The sequence below is a fragment of the Arachis hypogaea genome, chromosome 16 (genome assembly GCF_003086295.3).
Source record: "Arachis hypogaea cultivar Tifrunner chromosome 16, arahy.Tifrunner.gnm2.J5K5, whole genome shotgun sequence".
In the NCBI taxonomy this organism is placed as follows: Eukaryota; Viridiplantae; Streptophyta; class Magnoliopsida; order Fabales; family Fabaceae; genus Arachis; species Arachis hypogaea.
The window spans coordinates 125,906,645-125,925,902 of NC_092051.1; the positions used below are offsets into that span (position 1 = coordinate 125,906,645).

General features: G+C 33.9%; 1 protein-coding gene and 1 long non-coding RNA gene across 6 annotated transcripts; both read right to left on the reverse strand.

The window, feature by feature from the left end:
• Nucleotides 1–504: 504 nt before the first annotated feature.
• LOC112754901 (uncharacterized) lies at nucleotides 505–8,547 on the reverse strand. 2 transcript variants are annotated; one of them, XM_025802699.3, is made up of 16 exons: nucleotides 8,175–8,547; nucleotides 7,935–8,066; nucleotides 7,327–7,464; nucleotides 7,168–7,218; nucleotides 6,753–6,842; nucleotides 6,516–6,662; nucleotides 5,808–5,915; nucleotides 5,333–5,413; nucleotides 4,269–4,964; nucleotides 3,714–3,875; nucleotides 2,931–3,096; nucleotides 2,441–2,583; nucleotides 1,479–1,763; nucleotides 1,244–1,378; nucleotides 985–1,166; nucleotides 505–766 (listed from the first exon to the last, which is right to left on the reverse strand). In XM_025802699.3, the coding sequence occupies exons 1-16, from the start codon at nucleotides 8,265–8,267 to the stop codon at nucleotides 700–702; spliced, it is 2,676 nt and encodes an 891-aa protein (XP_025658484.1). In that variant the 5' UTR covers nucleotides 8,268–8,547; the 3' UTR covers nucleotides 505–699. The 2 variants fall into 2 exon arrangements, with proteins under 2 accessions (XP_025658484.1, XP_025658485.1); XM_025802700.3 differs by having other exon boundaries at nucleotides 2,949–3,096; nucleotides 8,175–8,501.
• An 809-nt stretch (nucleotides 8,548–9,356) lies between these two features.
• On the reverse strand, nucleotides 9,357–16,508 carry LOC112754903 (uncharacterized). 4 transcript variants are annotated; one of them, XR_011874495.1, is made up of 8 exons: nucleotides 15,944–16,508; nucleotides 15,498–15,554; nucleotides 15,178–15,335; nucleotides 14,993–15,029; nucleotides 14,097–14,199; nucleotides 12,849–12,930; nucleotides 12,430–12,522; nucleotides 9,357–9,455 (listed from the first exon to the last, which is right to left on the reverse strand). It is a non-coding gene; the product is annotated as an uncharacterized lncRNA (long non-coding RNA). The 4 variants fall into 4 exon arrangements; XR_011874493.1 differs by lacking the exon at nucleotides 9,357–9,455 and adding an exon at nucleotides 10,241–10,777 and having other exon boundaries at nucleotides 12,858–12,930; XR_011874492.1 differs by lacking the exon at nucleotides 9,357–9,455 and adding an exon at nucleotides 10,241–10,777.
• Between the last annotated feature and the right edge of the window lie 2,750 nt (nucleotides 16,509–19,258).

A 19,258-nucleotide genomic window follows, 5' to 3' on the forward strand; every position in this document is an offset into this window, starting at 1 on the left:
ATACTTTTTGCAACTCATTGAGCGCAATCAAGAACCCATACCATGTTAAATGCTTTTTGCAAATGACATCATCCTTATTGGATAATCGCAAGAAGTTTTAAATGACAACCTAGATTTGTGGAGATAGGCCCCGAAAGTATATAATTTGCTCACAACTCACGCTAGGTCAGAGTATATGGAGTATAAATTCAGCATAAGGAGAAACACTAGCAAAGTGAAAATTGGGGACATCATACCACAAGTAAAGTGGTTTAAGTGTCTTGAATGCATTATTCAAAACAATAGAGAAATAGAAGAGGGCATAAGTCATTTGATTCATGCGGGTTGGTCAAAAATGGAGTGCTTTGGGTTTTATACTTTTATATGCCACAAAAAATATCTTCAAAACTTAAGGGTAAATTCTTCGTACTATCATTAGACCAGCTATGTTGTCTAGAACCAAGTGTTGGCGGCAGAAGGAGAAGAACCAAGTGTGGGGCGGCAGAAGGAGAACATGAACATAAGTTTAGTGGGCCGAAATGAGAATGATTACATGAATAAACAGCCATACACGTATGGCAGAATAAAGAACAAGGATATGAGAAAGAAAACAAATACTTGGAAAACATAACAAGCTTATAAATCAAACAATTATATTTGCTAAAACCTAAGGAAAAAAAATAAAAACCAAGACATTATTACTACTTGGGTCTGAATCCTCTATACAAGAAGCTCGTCTTCAAGATAATTATATTCAAAAGTGAATTCAGTTTTGATTCTTTGACACCTGAAAAACAAAATCAACATAATTCAAGGGTAACCACAAAGGCAGCTAAAAAATGCAATCATTGCAAATGTCATAGAAACCTAATAAAAGCTGCTACAAATTCTATACTCATTTTATTTTACCATCCAATGATCATGTTTTAAATTTCAAAACAGTGTACGTATATATGCCCAAAGTGATTGCAAATAGTATTTAGTATAATAATTAAGTCTACATACCACCCATGTTGAAGGTCATCATTTGCAATATGGAAATCGAAGTACACATATGTTCCTTGCTCATATTCATCTGTAGCAACTTTGGGCTCTTCATGACGCTGAAACCATGTGTTATACTTTTTGTGGTATCTCCAGGACTGTTTCTTTAGTTCCTTTGCAGCCAAATACTGCTGGTAAGTGTTCTGCATAAAATAACAGATATAAGCCCCACATAATTGACTCATAGAATAACATTAATCACTCGGAATGTTAAAAGTACCTGTTGATAATAAAATGCATAGAACAATGTATCAGTGCCAAATGGTTCAAGACCTACTCTCTCCCAAAAAGCAGGATTATTAACAATAGGAGCCTGTGTCTGAGGATAACTAGAAGGTGTTATCGTTGGGTGCCTCTGCAGAACCACAAGAAAATGGGAAAACCAGAACTCATTATATGGCCATATGATAGATTATGCAGTGAACAGGAAGATGAATATGATTGGCAATGCAGACAGGAGTATAAGCTCTAGGACGTTCTGAGTCTCTGGGTAGAGGAAGTTTGTAGTGTGCTGCCTCAAGCATTTGCAAATTGTATAACTGATCACGCACTCCACTTGGATTAATACTTGAACTTGATCCCGTGAAACTATCACCAATGGCTCCAAGATCCATGCCATTTCTTCTCCCAATGACACCAAGGTTACCAGTAGGTTGATTGGGTTGTAAAGGTTGGCCAGGAGACAAATCAATATCTCTGGATGTTTGACCAGTTTCTGCAAGGGAGACGGATACCCCTGCCTGTAGCATAAACAAAAATAGCTGGCTTAGGTCATCCTTAAGTTCACTACACATATACACAAACACACACACAAACAAAATATCCTTTCACATCATGTGCACAGAAATCAATCCAAATGAGTCTTTTTCTATCTGCAAGTCAGAAGAGTACAAGTAAGCATATAGCTCTCGCCCAGCTTAACTAGGCCATACAACTGGTTTTCAAATCAGAGGCTATCCAGAAAACACTCCATATCCTTCAAATATATATAAATTTAAAATTCACTACCTCCTTAGGTAAACATTAATCATGATTGTAAGTTAATGAGTTTTAGTTTATCCCATTCCTTGTGCATTATTCTCCTGAAGCTAGTTCCAAGGGGAAACAGTAAGGGTATATTCAGCTCTATAGCAGCTCAACTCTCCCAAGCCGAAGCCAAAATTCAGCTTAACATTTTCAGCTCCCCTCCCTTACAATATCCTCTCTAATCAAATTGCACCAAATCTCTACTCTCATCTGTCTCCACAACCAGACATTCCATTATGCACATTAACACTTTCATGATTACCTTAGCAACTACTGGACTCATTTTGTCTTACAAGCACAGAAAAGTACAAAACTTAATGTGCTTTCATATGTAATGTAAAAGGATGATATATCTTAAGAATATAAAAGATTAAGAAGTTAGCCAGCATACTGGAGAATCTGCAGCAAATGTTGATTTCAAATCATCTTCACTTATGAGACTCTTGCCAACCCCAGTACTACCAGTAGATTCAACAGCTGAATCATCAGGAAAATTCTGATGTTGTGGATCTTCAATTTTAGAATTGCCAACATCTGCATAATAAAAAATCTAGGAATTAGGATATGTTCCTCAACTTTCATCATAAACCAATCTTGGTATTTTGTTCTGGATATGTAGGAACTAGAACACGTCATGGTATTGGCTGCATTTCAAGAACAGTGTCTTTTTTCAGAGATCAACTACTTGAATCAAATGACTTCCAGGCTTATTGTAAACCATGTCATTTAAATATAAGTTATTAAGGGTTTTGTCCACAATTTTTCTTAGTATTGAAACAAGAGAACAGAAAAGGAGGAAAGTAGTCAGACTAGAAAAGAGAATAAAACTTATACATCAAAGCATAATATAGTATAGTATTATGTACAAGTAACACAAACACCTGCATCTTTGGAAACACCTGACATCAATGACTGTTGACTAGATGGGGAATGGACCGAATTGGGTGGCTGTTGTAGTGTAGTAGTTGAAATACCACTAAAACCTGGTGACTGGACTCCAAGGCCAATAGCAGATTGAGAAGAAACAGAGGAACCTTGGGAGTTAAACTGCAAATATTGTAGCATGTCATGCAAAATATATTTTTATCATATATAAAGTCAGGTCATAGAAGGAACTGTGGATTATCATTTAACCAAAATGTAAAACTATAAATATATACGATTGTATATGGAATGGAGCTAAAACAGGATATACATCTACAGAATTCTTTAAAGGATTTTTAAATAAATGAACTTAGGCATGAGACGAACTATCTAGTTGTACATTTAAACAAAGTAAAGCTACCAATCTTCCTACTTTTATGCAAATTTTTCCCATCATTTCTCAAACAGAAGGGAGGGGGAAAAACAAAATAAAATAAAAATCAAAACCAACCCCGCATCCAACAATGTAGGGCTACAAGAATCCCGTGTTAATGCAAGGTATGGAGAAGGGTCATACCCAAAGGGTGTAATGTAAACAGCCTAATTTAATTGTATCAGTGATTGGTTCCACGGTTTGAACCCATGACCTTGAGGTCACACGAAGACAACTCAACCGTAGATTCCGTAGATGTAGGTAGTTATTTTTAAAATTAGAATTGTAAAGATGACATTGTTGGAATAGAAAAACTAGACACGACATCTTTGGAACAAGCAAGAAAAGTCCAAAACAGGAGAAATACCTGTTGCAAAAGTGGATTTTGCTGCTGGGCAGAAAACTGCTTAGGATTTCCTCCAAGAGAAGGCATAGTAAGCAGGGTGCTGTGCCCCTGCTGCTGCACTTGCTGATACTTCTGCAAAAACTTTTCCCTTTGATCTGGAGCTATTTCAGTTCTTTGACGAATCTGCACATGAATATCAAAATGAACCAGCACTGTAAGAGGTAAATATTCAACATATACAATAGCATGCTACATAGAACAACCCTTCCATTCAACCAGTCAACAGCAGCAAGAAAAAGAATGTACCTATACTGAGTAAAAGTTTCTAGGCCTAGCAGTGTACCTAGCATGTGATAATCTTAAAATATTCATTCAGATGTACAGATTCAGATTTTAACTTTGAATCTGACACAAAACTACATGTCTATTGGTACTCAGCAATCAATATTATAACACATTCTAATTGCACATACTTCTGGCATAAATGAATCTCTCCTACTTTGAAGCCACACAAAAGCTTGCCAAAAGAAAAACATATGACCACCATATAGCATACTAAAATTTAAGACAATTTACCGCATCACTTTGGTTCTGGAATGGACTTCCAGGTCTCCATTGCATGCCAGGAACCACAGATGGGGAAAAAACTCTACTAGATACAGCTGCAGCCTCATTAATGACATTAGAGTCAGCTGAGGCAGCTTCATTAGCCTTCCCAACCTGAGGCAAGATCAATCTGCTATTACTTAATGGGGATACAAGAGGCTGCACCATCCCACTACTTCCACCAAGTCTATCATCAGCTGCCAACATGTTCCTCTTAGTTATTTCAGAGGCTGAAGGGACTGAACCAAGGGTTCCATTGTTAGAAACCATGTTCCCAGCACCAAGAGGGATGCTAGCTGCTGCTTGATTTGAAATGTTGTTTCGGCCAATGCTCCTTAGTGCTGCATCAGAAAGCGATGGGGATGGTCTCTGGTCAGGGAAACTATTAATCTCTTCTTCCTTCAAAGAGGAAGATTGATTCGCAGAAGGTGAATTCGCAGCATTAGCATTCTCCATGGGACTCCGAACTGAATTCGAACCAGAAAGGACCGATCCAGCAGCTGGTGCACTGGACAAATTATGCGTAGAAACATTCACAGAAAGAGGAGTAGCATGGTTGCCAGCTGGTGTGGAAGTAGCAGAAATAATTCCACTAACTTTCGCAGGTGGAGTTCTTGCACCAATATCAGAATTGCTATCCTGGGATGCTGTGTCATCAGCTTGCTCCTGGAAGAAGAGGAAACACCCTGATGATTAGAAGTCAAAGTTTCCTGGAAATAGAATCAACAATATTGTTCATCAATTTAAAATGGCAGATGCACGCTTGTTTCTACATCCACTAGGTGAGATACCAATAATTATCTGAAAATCTTAACTACTATTACTCTTAATTAGACAGATGCTTTAAGATCACATCATCAAAATTGCTTATAGGCCACATAAAAAGAACGGGATAGCCCTTTTTTTATGGCATGAAAAAAATAACATCCTAACATTTAATCCCTCAAAAGTTTTCTGAAACCATTCTTATGTTTTCATATCAACAACATTGACTCCTGCATCCTTCCATATAAATATAAACATGAAATACATACAGATGTTTGTGAGGCAGATGCTGATGCTGATTGTGATGCTGAAACAGCCAAAGTATTCTTCAAGCTGAGACTAGGAGTAGCCTACCAGAAAACAAAACAAATCAGGAGTTCCAAAAGGAATTGTTCTTACAAGTTAAAGGGAATGTTATAGGAACCTAGGGTCAAAATAACCAATAAAAACAGGGTAACTCAGTGCATTAGACTCCCACAATTAAGAGGTTCATGGAGGGTATCTTGTAAAGAGTTAACCACTTCCGAAATTAAAATCCGCATCACCCATCAATTAAATGTTAGACTTCTATAATACATTACCAACATAAACTGCATAGCCCAGCAAGGAATCCAGCAAAATTTGCCAACGTGAAAAATTAATCAATGACCCAATGTGGTAAATTGAATCTACATATGCTTCAATATGTATTACTGAATGATCCCTTGTATACTTGCAACAAAACAATCGTGAGCAAACAAATACCTTAGATAGGCCAGGGGGGATTGTAACAAGATCTTCAAGAGTCTCCACCTTATCTAAAGGCAATGAGCTGTATAGTTCATCAACATCGCTGAATTCATCAAAGTCCTCCTGCAGAAAAATGAAAAATAGAACAAACAGAAAAGTTGCAATAAGTCGTTCACTATTGCAAATTGTCAAGCATTATGGTATGATATGTTCAGGTGGTTAAGTTTGAAGGGAAACAGAAGGTTAGGTTTTCATTGATACAGCAACAAACACAACAAACAACTACTGAGCCTTGTGTACTGGATGAGGCCAGCTAAATAGCCTCAATATTTCTCCAGTGCCATACTCCTATCAGGAACCATGTCAACAGTCTAAGAAAATTGAGACAAACAGCTGCAGCAGCAGTAGCAACAACGACAACAAGAAAGCCTTATCTTTCTAGGTGGAGTCGGTTACGTGGATCAAACAACGTCATTGTGCCCTTTCATAAAATGATAGTGAAGAAAGTTGTAAAAATGTTTATAAAAATGAATACATAAAGATCGGAAGGTTAAATGACAGCATCTCATTTTGAGTCGTCTTCAAAAAACAGAGCAATGTTAATTCAATCCCCTCCAAGCACCTCTATCAAAGCATAATGCATTAAGCACTCACTCCAAAAAAGGACTAAATTAACAACCAAATCAGTGCCCAACTTTTTTAGGTATGATGAATTAGACAAACCTGATTACGCTCTACATAATCATCCAAGAAATCCTTGACATCATTAACCTGCTCCGGACTTAACTCATCATTGTCTAATAGCCTCAAGATAAATTCACATTTCTTTATATGAGCCTTGTGCCGAGTAATTGATGTCTCTAGATGTGTCTTAGAAAGAAGAAAAACATGACATGATGTAAGTGACCGTTCAAAAGGTCAACCATCATTTTAACAGAACAATGTATGAATGTTTCATACCAATCTAGGTGGCCTGTTCTTTCCTTTCTTGACAGAAAGCCCTTCAAGCTCAGCTTCAAAGTTGTCAATCTGAGATTCTAACTCCCCAACCTACTCGAATATTTTAAAAGAAATGATGATGAGAGCCAGGCACATCATTCAAATTAATATTTTATGAAATTTAAACAACATATCATCAAAGAGAAATGCAACATAAATTTCCAATAAACAGTCAACCTACACAAGAAATTTTATCATGTTGCAATAAGAATAGATATTGGATAATAGATACAAAGCAAACAAGGCTGAGAATTAGCTATCCAACAGTAAGAACACGATGGCAGAAAAGCTATAAACACAAACAAGTTTTAGCCATACTTTGGACGCAAGCACAATAAGCAAACTGGAAAATTATTCAAAGGAATTGACTTCATACCACATTGTTCAACCAATCCCTTGTCTCTGATTTAGCCTTCTCTTTTGGATCCTGTGAGAAAATTGCAAAACATAACGCTCAGCACAAAGAAGGCATAACAAGTAATACAAAACTAGAAAAATAGCAAAGGAGCCTTTTTTTTGGCATAGTCACACTTACAGTCTTAGGCTGTTGACCTAAGCCTTCCTTAGAGAATGCTTTGGTCTTTGTCTCCTTTTCACATATCTTAAACCTTTCCATTTCACGTTCAATTAACTTGCGGGCATCCACTAGAGCTTGCTCATAAGATGCACTAACCTATATCAAAATGTGCCAAAAAAGGGAAACCATATTATATTATCACAATGAACCGAGGCAGCACAACCACCAAAACACAAGAGCCCCCCATCCCCGCAAGAAAAGGGTATGCAACAAAGCAGGGCAATATACACATTATTATCATTTACTCAATGGGTTCAAAATGACACAATCATACTCATACCGACATACATCCACTGCATGTGAGTTCCTTGAAATCACATCACATCACATTCATCTAAAATTTCCAAGGTTAACTCATTTCACCAACCATCATAATTCAGCTATTCAACATATGTATAAAACCCTGATTGATTAAAAACCCAAAACACTGAAGGAATTAACATTCCAAATAAAACAGCATAAATTCGGCATATCGGTGCGAAATTAGTACAACAAGCACCATTTTTTTTTTTTTTGTATATTCCATTTAGTATAAAGGGAATTTGAACATGCAGTATATCAAGCACCTTCTTGTCCTTGATTTCGCTGGACTGAATCCAAGTCTTAATTTGGTCCCTGTACCTCTGAAGCTTCTTAATCTCCTTCTTGAGGTCTGCTTCAAACTTCTCCTTCTGGTTGGCATTATCTGTGTCGTAAACCTAACACAACCCAACCAACGCCGCCATTTCTCGCGTGAATTTTCGATCAGCAAAATTTAAAAAGAAAATTAAGATTTTAAATTTGACCCAAAAAAGAAGAGGTAGGACCTTGTTCCAGATACTATCAAAGACTTCAACACCTTCCTGGACTTTCTTGAGAACGCGATCGATCTCTCCCTGAAGCTTCCGACTCGCACCCATTGATTGCGACTCTCAATTCCAAAATTCGCTCTATTTCCCAAAATTTCCCCCAATTGAAGCTTTCTAGAGTTTGTTTCTGCGCTCACTTGCTAGTTCAGACTCAAAGTTCAGTGATGAGTGGTGACGCGGAGATTCTACCACGTTTGGTTATTTCTTTCTCTTCCAAGTTTCAACTTCCAAGTTTGGTTATCTTCTTTCGGGATGCACGTAGAGTCGAATTATCTTCTTTCTTCCAGATAGTCGGGTCGGGTATAATTAAATTGGAATCGGGCCCTAAATTATCGGGTGTAATTATTAGGATTTTTTATTTTAACTAGTGTGAATCCCGCGCGTTAGGCGGATTGTGTAGTAATTTATTTTATTGTATTTATATATTTTTTATTTATAAAAAATTAATACATATTTATGAGGATTTAGTATATAAATAGATTGATTAATTAAAATTTTTTTATAATATTGATATTTAATCTTGTTAAAAAAATAAACATATAAAATTTGATTCTATAGCATTTCTAAAACTAAGTGTACATTTACAGATATTTTTTAAAGTTCACCCATAATTAAAAACATATTAAATCGACACTCTAATTTCAAAACAGATACAATATATATATATAGACCTAGTTCTATATTATCACTATTACTTTTAAATAATGGTATAGTAAATATATGTAGTCAACCATAGCACACAAAAAATAACCATTTTTTTATTTGATTAAAAGTCCTACTTCTTGCTTATCAATCAAACAAAACCAACAAAAGTAAACTCACAAAGATAAAAGTATTTTTATTTTAAACTTTGATATATATTTAAACCAAAGGCACCCTTAACCCTTGATTTAAGATCATTGGCAATTGAACATGAACCTCATGTCTCAATATCTAACCCATTCTTATTTCATTCTTTCAATTCTTTTATTATTTGCTCTAAATGTCACATTTTTCTAAACAACAAATAGAACCATATGTTAAAAAAATATGAAAATATTTTTTTATTATCACATGCCTTAATTTCAAATTGAATGTGAGTACTTATGCCTTGAATATTATTATTAAACACATTAAGCATTGATAATAGTTAAAAAGACAAATTTCAACAATAAATGAAACTTTCCAAGTCCTTGCCCCTTGCAGCAGCCGCAATCAATCTTGCATCAATCTGCGAGCGCAGCCCGTTTCTCCTGTCATCTAGCATAAAATGCATGGAGTACAAACACAAATAAAAATGCAGCCATTTTAACTTAGAAAGCCAAAGGAATCAAATAGTGATACACTCTACTTGCACCAATCCCTCTCATTAACAGTTTGATCAAGCTATTGTACCATAAACTTGTCAATTTGAGCCTGCTTTGTTGGGTCGTATAAACTTAAACAAATAAAAAAAAAAAACACAATTGATGTAGTAGAATAGCATTTAAAATAGCATGTTATAACCAAATTTATTGATTGCTAAAATATCTTGCCAAGCATCACAAGTACTATTATTTTATTCACATTTTTTCCATAGTAAGCAAGGAAAATTAAAAAAAAAAACTTACCACCTGCCCCGTATTTTGTTTTTCAAGAGTAATAAAATAAAATAATTTAGAAATTGATATATATATTAAATAAATAAAATTAGGAATCCAAAAAAATTTAAAGATATACAGCACAAATTTCTTAAGAGTAAAAATAACACTAAAAACAACAAATGAAAAGAGACAAATACTTATGATGATTGTCTCCTCCCAGATTCCATGTTCTGAACATGATGGATTCTTTCACTTTAGCATACTCTACACACATGATGCAAATAAGAAGGTATTTTTTATGTCCTAAAATTTGATGTTTTATTCCTTCTTTTACTTTTGTCCTATGTTTGATCTTCCTGAAGATATAATCTACTCAGTTTTATTTTACTAAAATTTCTACAAAATCAGATTTTCAAGTCTTAGTCTTGATACGGAAATAAAAGATAAACAAGAAGATAAGGATTCAAACTGAATAAAAAGATAAATTGTAATTGAAATAAAAATAAAAATGATAAATTGAAATTGAATACAAAGAGAATCATTCTACTTTCTACCCAATTTCTTGACGCAACAAGAAAGGGACTCCTCAACCTAACTTGCCAACGCCATAGTTTGAAAATTGAATCGAAGGGACTCCTCAACCTTCTACCCAATTCCCCGATGCAACAAGAGAGGGACTCCTCAACCTCAATTGTCCACACCATGGTTTCATCACGAAACCAAAAAGGGATTTTGAAACCTTTAAAAATTCTATACTACGACTACAATAGCTAAGGAGGTATTTATAACCTCTTATTAGGTTAAAACAAAGAAAACCCTAAAGCCCATAAACATAAGGCCCAATCTAGTAATTAAATAAACAAAATCAAAATACATTAAATAAAATATTCTAAAAATGTAAACTAAAATATCTTCTAAATAACTCTTGAACTCTTCATATTACGAACATTTGAAGCACGTATCATTCTCCTCCTCTTCAAAAAAGATTCGTCCTCGAATCTTGTAGGTGGAAAAAAAATAATATATGAAAATGACAATAATTATAAGAAAGATAATTTCTTTTTTTTTTTGGTTTTTTTTCTTCTTTTTTTTTTGTTTTTTTTTTCACTTTATTCTTCTTTTTTTTTTTAAATAATGAAACGCAAACGAAAACAAGAACACAAGAACAAAAAGAAAGACGCGACAAACACTGAATTCTTTTTTTATGATAAAAGAAGAACCTTTTTTTATGATAAAAGAAGAACAAATATAGATTAATAAGAATTAATCTAATACCTGAGCTCTGATACCAAATGATAAAGAAATAATAAAATAAACAAGACAAGAATTGAAATTGAATAGAAAATATACATTGAAATTGAAAATAGAAATAAAATTGATAGATTGAAATTGAATACGAAGAGAATCACTCTACTTTCTACCCAATTTCTTGACGCAACAAGAAAGGGACTCCTCAACCTAACTTGCCAACGCCATAATTTGGAAATTGAATCGAAGGGACTCCTCAACCTTCTACTCAATTCCCCGATGTAACAAGAGAGGGACTCCTCAACCTCAATTGTCCACACCATGGTTTCATCACGAAACCAAAAAGGGGTTTTGAAACCTCTAAAAATTCTATACTACGACTACAATAGCTAAGGAGGTATTTATAATCTCTTATTAGGTTAAAACAAAGAAAACCCTAAAGCCCATAAACATAAGGCCCATAAACGTGCTTCAAATGTTCGTGATATGAAGAGTTCAAGAGTTATTTAGAAGATATTTTAGTTTACATTTTTAGAATATTTTATTTAATGTATTTTGATTTTGTTTATTTAATTACTAGATTGGGCCTTAGGTTTATGGGCTTTAGGGTTTTCTTTGTTTTAACCTAATAAGAGGTTATAAATACCTCCTTAGCTATTGTAGTCGTAGTATAGAATTTTTAGAGGTTTCAAAACCCCTTTTTGGTTTCGTGATGAAACCATGGTGTGGACAATTGAGGTTGAGGAGTCCCTCTCTTGTTGCATCGGGGAATTGGGTAGAAGGTTGAGGAGTCCCTTCGATTCAATTTCCAAACTATGGCGTTGGCAAGTTAGGTTGAGGAGTCCCTTTCTTGTTGCGTCAAGAAATTGGGTAGAAAGTAGAGTGATTCTCTTTGTATTCAATTTCAATTTATCATTTTTATTTTTATTTCAATTACAATTTATCTTTTTATTCAGTTTGAATCCTTATCTTTTTGTTTATCTTTTATTTCCGTATCAGTCCTCTTCATTGTTGGGCTTGAAGCCGAACATAAAACAAAGTTCACTATCATTTTTTCTTTCATCTGAGCAACTCCGATTGGAATTCAACCGACCAATTAGAGTCATCCTAATAAATATTCAAGTCTCAAAGGAGTAAAGTTGTGCTAATAGCAAGTAAATCATTAACCATATATGATCCATAAGTTAAAAACTATGTTAATACATTTTTCTTCACCAAAAAGTAATCTATACAGGAAGAAATACTAATCTTAAATAAGAACACCAAATACTGAGTATTGGCTATGATATATTAAACTGTATTTCAAGGGGAATTGTTTTCCAACATAATAGTGGAAAAAAATAATAAATAAATAACAAAACACCACTTGAATGCAACACCATTCCAAAGATCTAAATTGTTACCTGATGTCATTGCTATAGTGTTAGGGTCCCTTATACCTGATGTCATTGCAACACCAAACACCACTTGAAGTCAACTTTATTGAGTACTTATGACTATAAATCACAAAATACAAAGGAAAGAATGTCAAAACCAATAAATTATGCAATTAATGGTAGGTTGGTAAAAAATATAACATTCATTAGCTTTGAGAAATTGAGATTGGTCGAAACATTCAACGATCTTTGCATGGAGATGAGACAAAAGTTGGCATTTTTTCTTTTTATATATATGTATGAACACCAAAAGTCATGAATATGTAAATACCCCAAAGTCACTATATTCTTTTTGTTCTTAAAATTTTCGAAAAAGCGAAAAGATACCGATATAGCAAGTTAACAACCAAACACGTCATTTTTTTTAGTTTTGCTGTAACTCTCACATATCTTACTCAACAAAGGCAAGTAATCTCATATGTCTGATATGACTTCTTATTAGCAGAAAATAGGAGCCACACACCAAACCTGCAATAATTTCAATAATCATGGACTCTTAATTGAGATAAACACATGTCAAGCACACTATGGTAGGAGGTGTATGTTATATTAACATACTATGATAATTCATCAAGATTTATCCATATATATATATAATCGATGCAAGCTGAAATGAGATCATGTTATAGGCTCATAGGTATAAACAAAATATATAATTGATTGATTAGTAAACTCATTATATATGTGAAGTTAACACATTTTTAAGATTCTCTACAATCAAACTAAATTGCACTTTTTTTTTTTTTTTGCAGAGAATTGATTATGAACCTTTGAGTCAAAATCTCGACCTAAATCAACAATAAGCATACACTTATCCTCACACGAAACAGGTTAAACTAAACTTTGTACAACCTCACATGAAGTTGCCGCACAGATAATCGTGAGTTTCCTTAATTAGTGGAAAAAACAATGCTAGATATTAGCTATACACCATTGTTGGTCTTATATATGTGTGGTAAAATTTATCCTTGAGTTGTAGTGATACATTTTTATTTGAAATATTTATTATGCTTGCTTCTATTTCTCCATCTGATTGGATGGTCAAATCAAGATAAATCTTACTTTTACTTATATTAAAAACATAATCATTGATCCAGTAGTAGTACTCATCATTTCCATGTTAATTAAACGATTTAAATTATTATCTCTAAGTAAAATTTTACTTACACCTTATTTGTTTATGAACTAAATAAATTCAATAGGTATCATAATTTATAATGAAAACAACATATAAATAAGATATTTTTCTAATTTGAGAATTGAAAGAAAATCAAGATTCAAGAAGGTGGAAATGATTAAGTGCTTATCGTGCAAGGGCAAAATAAAATAAAAAATAAAAGGTTCATTATGGATTTGTTCTACTATGAGTTTGATAAATAAAAAAAATATAAATAAAAATTATAAGATCAAACACTAATGTAAATTCACATAAGTTTTGTCCTTACATCTTAACATTTAATATAGTAGGTAAGAGTTGTGTAGAGCATGATAAACCCCTGAACCTTGACTTTTTTGCCAAACATCAAACCAAATAAATTTATATATAAGACAATAGAATGAATCATGCAAGTAAGAAAACAAAAGGAAAAATTAGCACTTAAAAGGCTTACCAAATAAAAGACAGTCAAATTTACCTTTGAGAACTCTTGGAGCTGATGTCCATTTTCCATTTTGATGCATTGCAGTATTCATTACCTTCTTTACAGAGCTGAACATGAAAGCATGATTTCTTTTAACCTGATCAAGAATCAAAGTATGGGAATTCTCCAAGAGAATTACACCATTTTAGAAATCTGCATTACAAATCTCCATTAAGAAATGAAGAAAAAGTCTATGGTATGCCCAACCATTCATTGCTGATAGTTATAATTAGCTTGTAATATATTCAGAAGCTACATCATCCAAAGATTCAACTTTGTAAATTTATTGAAAGGAAATAAAATTTTCTTCTCTATAGCTGTTCTGCCCATATATCATCCAAAGTTACACGTTTCTCATTCTTATAACATCCCCAAGAGAAGTAGCAAATTGTTAAGTTAGGAAGTTTTTTTATGGTGACATCAAAAGTGATTAAAAGCAAAAAACTTCTAAGACTAACCAAATGCTATATCTCAAAGCAAAAATCAATATTTAATGTGGAACAACTGCACATGTGACTTAATTCTTGAATTGAAGAAAGTACCTTTTTCAATATCAAAAGTTTACCAATAGCATGCTTTAAGATAAGAGATCAATTTGATTCACAATAAATCATTTAAAATATTGTTCCTAATGTTTGCAATATGTGTTCTATAGTTTCTTTTACAGTTTACACTTCTATAGATGTGCCCATATACCATCCAAAATAACCAAGAATAAGCCAATAAGGCATAAGATTTGATAACTCACCATGCTAAGCTTCTACAGATTTGCTGTTCTCATATGATAAGGTGTGAATTAATAAAATCACTAACCATCTAAATTTTAAAAAAAAATAAGAACTACATAATATATACAGGTTCCAATAAACTTAATAATAATGTTTACTTACTTTGCCTGTTTGCCATCAGCATCAATTTATGAAACATCTATTGAAGAATGCATCCACAATGGCCAGAGAAAGAAGAACAAAATTAGTTAGACAATATTACAATACATATAAACTTAGTTAAATATTAATGTTTGCCATCCAACAAAGGAACCCCTTCAAAGTCCACTTAAATTAGAATGACTTACCTTAAGAAGAAGAGGATTACACGCACACTCATTTTATATGAGACAATGTACAAATCGTTACTGTATGCACTGATATGGTTCACAAATTTCAGAAGCATTCCAATAGTTTGGCCACTATTCATTTAAATGAAACCCTTTTATGCACACCTGTTGAAAATCTATAACAACAATAAGTACCCTGTTTAGGTATCTTAAAAAATACAAACATGGCTGTCGAAATATTTTTTAACAAAATATACTATTGAAGAATTTAGGAAATAAATATGGCTCATTGCCTCATAGGAGGATATGAAAAGAGATCATAATCAGATAAACCAAACCTTGAAGAGAACATGAAAGAAGCATGTCTTCGGATTGGCACAGTGTTCAGTTGCAAGCTGCACATGCAGCAGAATTTAATGATTAATTACTCAAAATTTCAGTTCCATTTAGTAGAAGAAAACAAAACCCTCCATGAATTCATTCTGTCAGATAAATAAAAGAGTACTACAAAGTCTAATTCATGGTATCCAAATCTAGATGCAACAACATTGAGTCACCAAACCAAAGCAAATTAAAACCATTCAGCATTTACATCTACTCTGCTCGATTCCAATTTTCCTTATTAGCCCTCCTTAGCTTCTATCATTAGAAAGAGCGCATCAATTAAAAAAAATTAAAAGACACTATACAAAGCTAATGATAGTAAAAGCCAGATCTGTGAATAAGGGTGAATCACATCGGGTTAAGAAAATATAAAATAAATTTCTACTTCAAAAAAAATTACCTCCGCAACACCGTCGATGGTAGGATCTCAGAGCTCTCGTTCTCTTCACCGTGTCATCAACTTGCTTCTAGCTACTCCTTCTTCACTGTTGGGAGGAACACCACTCGCCGCTGCCGCTGTTCTTTCTCCTCGCGGCTGCATCAACAACCATCATCACTTCTGGATTGTTATTCTTCATCTCTGCTGCTCGACGGTGATGAGCCCAATCGCTGATTGCTTCCCCGGTGACGGCCATAAGCCATGACAACCATCTTTGCTAAGTAACTGCGAAGTGATCGAGCCTCGGTTTTCGGAAACAGATGAAAAGTCTCTAACGGCGGTTCCTCTGTTTGCATTGCGATCAAAGTTTTTGCGTTTATTCTGGTGACGGTGCTGAGCTTTCGTACCGGCAGACAAAGAGAACGATGGAGAGAGATCTGAATTTTTGAATTTTGAAATGCAGTAATTTATGAAAAAAGTTGCCGCTAAATATCCAAATTTTGTCATTCTAGATATATATTTGCTTTGATACTCTTAATCTTTAGTGAGTTATGTATCATTCAAACAGATTAGACACTTGTCCAGTAAAGAATCATCTACTGTTCTCCTTTTATATATAAAGAAGATTAAATAAATATAGTAATTACAAAAATAAATAAACGGTGAGGTAATTACGAAAATACATTTTTAGATACATCTCGGATGGTGAGGGATAACTCAAGAATGGTCATATCTCAAATGTTATGATTCTATGTTGTGATAGGGTGACGCTGAGTCACATCATGGGTGCACTCAAGATATGTAAAAGCGTTGATATCGGATACTGAACATCTGAGATAGGAGCATTTTGTGAAAGGGGTCTCAGCACCCGAGATAAGAGCAATTGTCGTGGATGGGAGCTTAGCATCCGAGATAAGCTCGTATGTGTATATAAGTCACAGCATCCGAGAATTACGTGCATTACAACCATTTTTTTCACTTTTATGACCTTCTAGACGCGTGAATTCAAGTTCCTTTAGAAAAAATGGCTCCCCCAACAATATGTTCGCGAAGGAGACATCAACAGACTGAATGCTATTTGGCACGTAGCTGGAGCTTTAGACTTTAAGGTTAGTAGTTTAACTTTTTTTATTGTCAGTGAATAATAAGTTTAGATGTTTAGTCTTTAGTAACTTAGTTAATGGAATAGGTATAGTGAGTTGATAAAGTTAGAAGATCAACATTGGTTTCTTTGGTATACCTAGGATCATTATATACTTTGTATAATTGATTCTAATTACTTAGGTTAAATAAATAAAATAGGTACCTAATGCAGATTTCAAAACCACAAACAATGGTTGAATGATTTGTTTAGTCAAACAAACAGAAAATGAAGTTTTTGGGTTCAAGAACATTAAACAATAACTCAAAAATTTAGAAGACAAACAGTGAAATTGGGTGAAAAGCACGTGAGAAAAACAGTTAAGGTTTCAGAGATGTTTATTTTTCCGGATTTATATTTCTTACCAACTACTTTAATCATACAATATTTAATTCATGGCAAACTGTAATTGAAACCCTAATTCCTTAGTGAGCTAGTCTCCTCTAACCTAATCAACCGCAAATTTCTTGGTCACTTAATATAAATTAAAGGGTTAGGTTCAATTCTAGTTTATTAACCACAAAAACCCTAATTACCCAAATATAAGAGGATTATATGTCACCCCATTAAATCCAAGCAATTAGTGATTTAGGAGGAATTACTTTCAAGATTTTGTCCACGTAAATTACTTTTCTAAGATTTAATAAGAACTTAAGTAGAACAAGGGTTATCTTCCAATATACCCTAATCCCTAAGATGAAGAACGAAAGCAATTCCTTGAATTCAAATCAATACATTAATAAAAGTAGAATAGTAATAGTATTAATCCATGTAAATAAACAGAGTTCCTAATCTTAACCAAGGAGATTTAGTTGCTCATTACTCAGAGAAAAACTAAGGTTCAAAAGTGTGTGACAACTAGAATGAGGTAGAAGAAGAGAGAGACCGAAGGGTTAGATCTTATCCCTTTTATATCTAACCTAATTTGATTTGAAAATAAAATAAAATAATAACTACTAAAATCCAAAAAATTGTGTTTGTAAATAAAAATAATCAAAATAAAATAAAATACAGTTAATTAAAAGCCAAATCTACTGAAGAAACTCCTTTGATTAAACTTGGATCTGTGTTACTGTTGGCGTTTAGCACCCCAGGTGGCAAAAAGCTTCCAAACCTTGCTGTCTTCCTGGCGCTAAACGCCAGGCTCGGTGTTTAGAGCCCTTCGAGGCAGAGAGCTCGCACATGTTATTAGGCACCTGGCGCTAAACGCCCAGGTCCGCGTTTAGCGGCGGCTTGACAGAATGGCTGCACGCAATCCAAAGTGTTTGGGCGCTAAACGCCAGATGCGGCGTTTAGCGCCAGCTCAACAGAATTAAAATTATTCTCTTTTCTTCTGCACAGGCTCTATCAAACTGATCCAAACTTCACCTGAAATAATCAAAATAATAGAACGATTCAAAGTAGCATCCAAATAGGTTTCAAACACTAAAATTCCAATAAAACTAAATAAATTTATATCTAAAATAATAAAAAAAAAGAAAAAATGCTCACGCATCACAACACCAAATTTGAATTGTTGCTTGTCCTCAAGCAATTAAAACAATATAGAACTGAGAAGTGAACTTGCCCAAGAATTGGGTCTTCAGTTAAGCTCCTATCCATTCACTGAATGGGGTTGATGACACTGTGATCCTAAATAGTTTCGGCATCTCACTATCCTTTGAAGCTCAGAAAATGGCAATGTCCTTCAGAACTAGAACTCGGATAATATTATGAACTCTCTTCCTTTTTAACCTTTGATTAGTCCTTGAACACATCTTTTTCTTATCTTTTCTTTGGTACTTTGCACCTTGAGCCTAACCGTGACTTCTAAATATTTTGTCTCAAGTTTTGCTTGACACAAAAATACCACAAGCACTTAACTAGGAACTCTTTGAGTTCTGATTTTTCTTTTTATATTTCCCAGTCAGTGGTGCTCAGAGCCTTTGGCATACTCTTTATTTGTACTTGGTCTCGATTCTTAGTGTTTTGTCTCAAGAATTCCTTAACACATTCATACCACAAGCATATGGCTAAGAAAAAAACTCTTTGAGCTTTTAATCACATTTAATCTTCCTAGCCATTGATGTTCAGAGCCTTGGACCTTACTCTTTAGTTTCTTTTTCTTTTTGCTGTTTATTTTTCTTCAAGGACTAATTTCTCATTTAATTTAGAGAATCCATAATACTTGTGTAAATTTCTATACCTCAAGAATC